This window comes from Melopsittacus undulatus, chromosome 10 (assembly GCF_012275295.1).
Source record: "Melopsittacus undulatus isolate bMelUnd1 chromosome 10, bMelUnd1.mat.Z, whole genome shotgun sequence".
In the NCBI taxonomy this organism is placed as follows: Eukaryota; Metazoa; Chordata; class Aves; order Psittaciformes; family Psittaculidae; genus Melopsittacus; species Melopsittacus undulatus.
The window spans coordinates 32,024,771-32,032,840 of record NC_047536.1 but is presented as its reverse complement, the minus strand read 5'-3'; the positions used below and the strand labels follow the sequence as shown (position 1 = coordinate 32,032,840).

At 42.1% G+C, this 8,070-nt stretch overlaps 1 protein-coding gene across 1 annotated transcript; it reads left to right on the top strand.

The window, feature by feature from the left end:
- Window positions 1–90: 90 nt before the first annotated feature.
- On the top strand, window positions 91–4,002 carry RPS21 (ribosomal protein S21). The gene is made up of 6 exons (XM_034066564.1): window positions 91–141; window positions 345–438; window positions 1,334–1,397; window positions 2,992–3,063; window positions 3,704–3,759; window positions 3,940–4,002. Exons 2-6 carry the CDS (start codon window positions 389–391, stop codon window positions 3,947–3,949), a joined length of 252 nt encoding a protein of 83 aa, XP_033922455.1. The 5' UTR covers window positions 91–141; window positions 345–388; the 3' UTR covers window positions 3,950–4,002.
- Window positions 4,003–8,070: the final 4,068 nt, after the last annotated feature.

Genomic DNA, 8,070 nt, shown 5'->3' with positions numbered 1-8,070 from the left:
GAGGCAGCTTAACGGCCATTGCCCACCGGCGCTCCCGCCCGGTGACGCCATGCCGCCGCGCCGGAAGCGCGCTGCTCCGTTCCGGACTATTTCCGCTTCCGCCGCCCGCTCTCCTTCCCTTTCCTCCGCGGCACACGCGAGGTAGGAGCGCGATGGCGGCGGCGCTGCCCGGGGAGCGGCCGGGCCGGGGCTCCGGGAGGCTCCGGGGGGCTGGAGGCGGCGTCGGGTGCGGGTCCCACCGTGGCCACGCTGCTGTGGGGCCGCGGCAGGGGCGGTTCCGGGGTGGAGGCCGCTGTGGGGAGCGGGGGTAGCGCGGTTCGCAGACCAGGCCTTGCTCCTCGTAGGTGTTACCGGTTGGTGCCCGTGCCTCCGCCGCCACCCCAGCGAGATGCAGAACGACGCCGGGGAGTTTGTGGACCTCTACGTGCCTCGGAAGTGGTGAGCGGTTCCCCTCAGAGTGTGCCCGGGGGAAATGGGCCCTTGGCGAGAACCGGAATAGAGGCCGATACAGTCTGCAAAACCAGGGGCTTTGTGAATATATCTGAAACAAATATATATGTTTTCTATTTATTTCCGTATTTTTAAATGCTTTATGTAAAATATACGAAGCAAAGACTAAATATAAAGTGATCACTGTGCATCTTCTGTTTGTAACTGCCAGCTTTACAGCGGCAGTGAGTACAAGGCAGTACAGCTGTTGTATGGCTCATTCCAGGAGATGTGCAGGTTTGTAGCTGCAAGCACAGTGAACCTGTGAAGTGAGCCCTTGTTGCCTTGGTAGCACACCTTAAGTACAGATTTGAGATTATAGTAGGTGGAACAGTGGGAAACTTTTTACACGGGTGTTAAACAGCAACAACAGGCTAAAAATAAACCATTTGTGTGCATTTTATTAGGTTTAAGTCAAATGGCTTTTACAGCCTGGTTTCTGGGGTTTCACAGCCTGAGTGCGTTTTGGCAGCTGTCATGGGTCCCCATGAAGAAGGCATAGAAACTGTTACCTTGATTGGTGCGTTTCATGTACTTTAAAAAGAAAAATCTTGATATTGCACATGATTTGAAAGCTTGTGCTGATGTGTGTCCACTATAGGGGTGAATTGGGTATAGAGAAACCAAAATGAAGGCATAGTTGGCAACTTAGCGAGTTGCTACTGAATGAGCTTAAGTGTACTTAAAAGTGCATTTTAATTTTCTGAGCCCTGAAAGCTTAAACTTTATTGTCTGAACTCGCTGTGAAGTTTTAATGTACATGTAGATTTGGTGTTAATGGTGGGTTTTTTCACTGATACTGTCCATTTCCTTTTGTTTAAATGCATCTTGTTTTATTCCTTAGCTCTGCTAGCAACCGTATAATTGGTGCTAAGGATCATGCTTCTATTCAGATAAATATTTCAGAGGTAAGTTTTATACCAAATATGTGGGGAGAGATACACCTTTAAACTTTGGATAGAAGTTAAGAGATAGAACAGCTCGCGATGCACCTCCAAATAAACTGGAGACCATATAAGTATAGAGCTTGAGAGCTTACACACAGACGGGTGTATTACTTTGTCACCCCTGGTTATTTTTCAGCCTACTGGAAGATATTCATTAGAGGAAAAGCTCTGTACAGTCTGTTCCAAGGCTTAACAGTTTGAATACAGCTTCCTAACTGTAGATACTTAGTGTTACTAGGGAATTCCTTGCCCTGAAGGAAGGGAGAAGAGATGCTTGCTCAGGGGGATTCTTATCCCTTCTACCTTCACCTGGCTGTAAGCCAGCACCATTATTCAGGGTGCACAAGGGCAGCCTGCTCTTTAACTGTTTTTATTCTTGTTGATCCTCTCTGTGTTTTTTCTAGTTTGTCCAAAGTCAGGGATAGAGTTTCCAGAGCAGAGCTTCCATGTTTAGCTTGAATCATTTGCGTTAATTCTTGTCACTGCTGCTAGGTGGCAAATGAGTTAGTGTGCTTTGTGCATTATCATTTCACTAACTCAGTGCCTGGGACAGTGATGCTTAGAGTTTTTCCTGAGACATGCTGGTTACATGTGTTGACCTGGTATTGTCCATTCAGTTTGCTTTCTGTAACAAGGAATTTGTTACTGTCTTTAATTTAATCCTCAGTGTTATCACAAAGCTATGCAAGCTTAAGATATATGCAATGAAAACCACAGTAGACCTTGACTCCTGCAGGATCCCAGTTATTGCACATGGGCTCCGGTTAATTTAAACTCTTTAGCATGCTTTGCTTTTCCCATTTATTGGTACTCACCGTGCAGGAATTCTGGGAACACAATCTTCCTGTAGTTCTTGTGAGCTCTATAGCTTGATTGATTTCTTCTTCAATGAGAGACCACAGGACTCTATTCCCATACTTTTAAACAGCTGAATCTCTTGTATTATCTGTCTGACTAAAGAATTAACTTTTTGAGAGGCTCTGCTTCTGATTTCCTGTGAATACTTTCCTTCTTCAGCATGTTTCATTCTTTCAGTGATCCTTATTTCTTGTTTGCAAAGACTCTGCTTATCAGTAGAACTCAAAAACAAACCCTCATGGTATTACAGGTTTCACTACACTGTTTAATTTCACAGTTTATATTGTTAAGTGTTTTCTTCCTGTTTCTCAGCAACTGCAGGAAATGAGACAATTTTGTGGCTCTCAACTTGGATGCTTTTCTACCTGTGTAACAAAACTGTCCCTTTCTCCCTTCACTTAATTAAAAGAAACATGAACAGCAAAGGCAGTAAAACCCACAAATGAACTTTACACTGAACTTTACAGGTTTTCGGAACTCAAGCGTTTTCTTCTTTCAGCTCCATTTTGTGTTGTGTTCTTGTTACAGTGTGTGGTCCATTTTATAGTTGCACCATGTCATTAACTATCAATTCACTGTGAGAAGATAACTCTATAGGTGTCTTTCGAACTTCAGTATTTGCCTTATTGTTTTGTAATTCACAGAAAAAGATTAGCAGTGTAAGAATCTGCATCGAATAACTTGCTTGTAATTCCAGGTTGACAAGGTAACGGGCAGAGTAAACGGCCAGTTCAAAACATATGCCATCTGTGGACCAATTCGTCGAATGGTGAGTACTTTCCTAACCTCCAGGATGCTGTGCTTCCTTTTATATTGATGAGGAATTGTTTAGGTTTAGATTTGACCCTGGAAACACCGTGTGCCTTGAGCTCGTTCAAGAGAGAGCTTTTGTGGGGATAATGAAGGCAGAGTGAAAATGTGACAAATTTCACGTGCAGGAATCAGTTTCTTATGGTTATTTCTTAATCCTTGGGTTTGTAGAATTAAGTATGTTTAGATATTTAAAATCACTGAAGGATGCAAGTATTTTTTTTTCCTTTTAATGTACTAAGTTACTAATATCTGGCTTTATCTGTTGTTTAGAATTATTAGAGATACTGCCATGACTTAAAGTTATTAAACCCGGTGTGAAGCTTCTGGAGTTCATCAGAACTCTGCTTACTCAGAAATATATCTCACTAATTCAAGTGTATATTTTACCAAGTGAAAACTATTTCTTATCCTAAAGGATGTCAAAGAATTTAACAGTTTGTTTTGAAAACAGTAATCTCTGCATGTAAAATGTAGTGATCTGTGGAAGGCGTTGGGCAGTTCACTGCCAGCATTAATGCTGCAGCTGCTTCTCTTTTTAATGTGTATTTGGCAATTATTTGGTCACTTCAGAATCATCTCTCTTTGTTGTTTTAAAGGGTGAATCAGATGATTCCATCCTGCGTCTGGCAAAAAATGACGGAATTGTTTCCAAGTACGTATGTTTATCTTCTCCTCTAACACTTGCGGGGGTGATTTCCATACCCAAATCCAGCTTTTAAGAGGAAAATGTATACAGTGTAGTTATAGGATGATTACACAGTTGGACAAAAATATTTACCTGAGCTGCTGAGGCAAACTGGCTTGTAACAATGTTTGTTTCATTTTCTTCTAGGAACTTCTAACTGAAGAAACTCTGGTATGGAACATCTGATGTAAAATAAACACTTCAGACCTATATCGTGCTGTGTCTTTTGTTCAAGTCATAAACATCAGTAGATTTATTATAGTTAGTCTTAAAAGACTTAGGAATGTGTGTCGTCAAAAGATACACAGATTCTGATTATGAATTCTTAAATCAGCTTGTAAAGCAGTGCCAGAGTTGGAAGTGAAGAATTTCCACTTTGCTCTTTGCTTTACTATCATCTTTCTTTTCCAGATTTAGTAAGTTTCTAGCAACCTAAATGCAGCTTGCTGCTTTTTCACTCGAAAAACCAAGGGGATTCTTTTGGTTATGGTATCAATGTTTAGTTGGGTTTCTGCTGATGACGGCTCACAGTATTTATTCTGCCGTTGACACGTTCTTTAAGCAAATTATTGTTTTTAGCTATCGCACTAGCAGAACCAAGAGAGGATGCAAGTGGTTTGATACTGCATCTTGACATTGTCTCTTACCTCTCGGATCCCTTTCTCTGGGTAATTTCCATCACTGTGATTCTGAGCTCGCACACAAGTTTTTATCATGTGGTTTGAAAGAGTTGCTTCAAGGTTTTACCTGCGGTACTTCTGGTGCTCAGTTTTCATTTGAACTGGTTGGTTTTCTGATAATGGAAAGCTGCTGTAGTTACTGTGAAAGGAAAATATGTATTGGCTCAGATTATGCTGATAGTCAAACCACAGGCTTTGCTGAGGTATCAGCAGGCATTAACTTTGGATCCACTCAGTATCTTGGAAGTAAGGTCAGTTATCTTCAGGGCTGAGGTCAGAGATAGGCTGTCAAACTGAAGTGTTTGAAAAATCTACAACCACCCTGACTTGCAGCACTGTATCCTGACACCTCTGAGCTTCCTCCTGCTTTCTGTGCCAGAACACCAGAAGTAAGGTTGTTTCATGACCTTTTTGGGTTTTGTCTTTGATCAGCTTTTCACATGCAGCTGGATTGCATTTGGGAAGTGGGGTGCTCAAGGTGCTAGAGCTGTACTGATGAACCTTTGGGGTCCAACCATTCATTCTAGTGAGTGCTTCCAGCAGCGTTATGACCTTTTATGTCTTAACAGCATTAAGCACTGTATTAAATTGCAGAAGCTCTCCACAGTCTTCTTTCCTGTACTGTGCAGAAATAGCGAACTGCAATAAGTGCTAAGCTAGAAATAACTGCTGGCACCAAGATAGGTCTGAGAGGGAAGGGTGTTTGGAGCAGACAGTTAATACCTTTGTGTCTTAAAATGTCTAGTTAAAATCACTGGCACCTCTACTGGGAAAAGAGATTCCTGAGTTACTGTGGCTGTAATTCCACAGGAACTTAGAAGTGTGGTGTGTGGCTGTAATTCTACAAGGACTTAAAAGCCTACTGTCTTTTCTACTGGTACAACGTTTTGCAGGAGGGATGCAAGAAAAGGTGATAACCCTTTCTTCTAGGTGCTGCATTTGTGTTGGTGGATTTTGTTAACATGCATCAGGTTTATTTGTTAGCTGGTGTTTTATCAATTAGAGTGCCATACATGGTTTTGGTAGTTTTAAAATATGCTGGTGTGATACACCTAGTGCTGATTATTTCCATTGTTAGACACATTTTACCTGTTTCATGATACCTACAATTACAGGCTGTCCTTCAGGTTGTGTGTTCTGATCTGCATGTTCTCAGGAATTACTGAGAGGTTATATCCAGATTACACCATGTTTGCTCCCGTGTGATCATCTCTAGGACAGTGTTTGCAGTCCCTTAAATGTCTAATCAACCCTCTGAAAGTTTTCTCAAGTGATAGCAAGTGTTCTGGTGATGCTTTCCTGTTTATGCTGTAAGCTGTGGCCATGTAGAGCTGGTTACCATGTGTCTTGTTTCTGGCTTGTTTGCAAGTTACTGTGGGTGTGGGAAACCAGCCTCTGACTTCTCTCAGGAGAGCCTGAAGCAGGGATGCTCTCGCCTCTGAACTGGGGGCAGTGGCTGAACTACCCACGTGTAGCATCTTTCTCCTTATCTGTGTTTTTCTTTCTTAGGCATGTCAGGGTATTTCTTTGCACAATGGCAATCTGTTGAATCTAAGCATAGCAAATCAGGCTGTGTTAATGTGTAGTTGCACTGTGGTGTAGGGTTTTAATTCGAGTTGGGAAGGTTTCTTTCCAAATCATAAATGAGGATCTCATGTGTAAGCCACTGTTTAGATATAAAGTACAAAACTAAAGCTTTGTTTCAGGAGAGAAGACTGAAATCAGCAAGCTGTTCGCCCTTTTTAGTATAGCTATAAATTGAACATCTTTGACTGCACAGGCTGTCTTCCCACTGATAAGACTTGAATTTAGTTGTCCTCCTCCAAGCTGATAGAGCTTCTAATAGATAAACTCCTGGATGTTCCAAGTGAGAGGGAACTCAGCAAAAAATACCAAAGAAAGACTTAATGTTGAATTAATTTTGAGCTTGGGAATACAGAAATCATGCGAGTGTGTTACCTGTTAAATACCACAAGCAGAAAAAAACCCTACTTTATTTGTGAGCTGTTTTCTTCTGCTGTGTAAGTCAACCGTGAAAGATGCATTAATAAAACCGGATGGGAGACAGGACTGTTGGTTGTGATTCTCCTGGAAATAATTCATTTTTCCAGCAGATAAATCTCTGAAAACACTCTCTGGAAAGACAAATACAGTCTCCAAACTGGAGAGATTTCAGCTTGGCTTATGGCCAATGCTCATTACTTTCCTTTGTGCACAGTAAAAGGAGATAAGTTTTAATTGGACTTATGTTTCTTTCTGGCATATCTTAAATTAGCTACTTTTGCCTTGGCATTAGGGTAGAACTTTAAATAAACCCAGTAACTGTTTACTGATGATAACTGCCCATTTACTAAAGAGTTTAAATATTGTTGACTTGCTTCTAATCCCCTGGGACTCTGGTCATCCATGTGGATTTCGGTGGAATTCCTCCATAAGGCAAAGTGAACTGACAGCTTAAAAGTTCAAGATGAGCTTGAGGTCTCTCAGATGTCTTCTTAAGCCATTAAACTCCATTAGCACACAGCTATACTGAATTCGCAGTGCTCTATTGATTCAGTATTTGTGAATTAAAACTGTCTTTGTAGCACTGATTGTTGTCTTCTGGTTTTCAGGCTTTTCAAAATTCAAAATGAATTACTTTTTGATTCATTTCCCATCAAAATAAAGCTTCTGAAATCTTACAGTGCCATATCCTCAACCCCAGTTCATCTGGAAAAGGATTAATGCTATGCTAAAGGCTTCCTGAAGTTCACACTTTCTTCACCAGCGAGACTGCAGAGCACATGAGGACTAAAAATTCCTGTAGAATCCTAACAAGGGAGCACCCGTGTCCCAAAGCTCCATTTTGAGTTGCATTTTCCAGTATTGTGATGTAAAATGCTCTTTGTTTTCCTGGGACAGGAATAGTTCAGACCTTGTAGAGCCATGAAAGGGAATGAACTGTACTTGTACTGTACAAGATGGGCAGAGTTGCCCTTACATGGTTACATTGCACCAAGTCGTGAGATTCTTTCCTGTTACTTACGAGGACTTGGCAGTGGCATCCTAAAGACATCTGATTTAACTGGGGCTATTTTAAGTGTCTTTGGCCAAAATCTTGCAGTGCAGACAAGAGCCTCTCTGCTCCTTAAAACACCTGCTTTCCTGGTAGGAGCTTGTGGATGGCTCCTAACACTGATTTTTCCTTTAAGCCTTGACATTCTTTTCATGAACTACACAGCATTGAAGAGCTGCTGGAGTCCATCTCAGCCATAAGCGTGTTGTGATCAGAGGTCCAGGTTTGGGAGGCTGCTGCATCTTCTGTTGCTGGGGACACAGAATTAGCAGCTTTGATAACATCACCCTTGCTTGCACAAGGCTGCCAAGGCTGAGGGCAGGCAAGAGGCAATGTGCTTCCCTGGCAGTATTCATGTGCATGGCACAAAGGAGCAACGTGGCTTAGGATAGGAATAAGAACACCAAGAGCATCTTTTGCCTTTATGTGCATCCTTTACTGCAGCTCTCTGCTTCCTCGCTCAAGCTCCCAAGGAGTGTATGGAGCAGAGGCTGGCTCTCCAGTGCTCCCTACAGAAAGGAAGCTGGGACAGCTTGCCAGGAA

Bases quoted from the DNA above. Each gene is read 5' to 3' on its own strand.
- RPS21 (XM_034066564.1), top strand. From the start codon at position 389: ATGCAGAACGACGCCGGGGAGTTTGTGGACCTCTACGTGCCTCGGAAG. The intron at 439-1,333 runs GTGAGCGGTTCC...TTTATTCCTTAG, and splicing joins CTCTACGTGCCTCGGAAGTG to CTCTGCTAGCAACCGTATAA. The intron at 3,064-3,703 runs GTGAGTACTTTC...GTTGTTTTAAAG, and splicing joins GTGGACCAATTCGTCGAATG to GGTGAATCAGATGATTCCAT.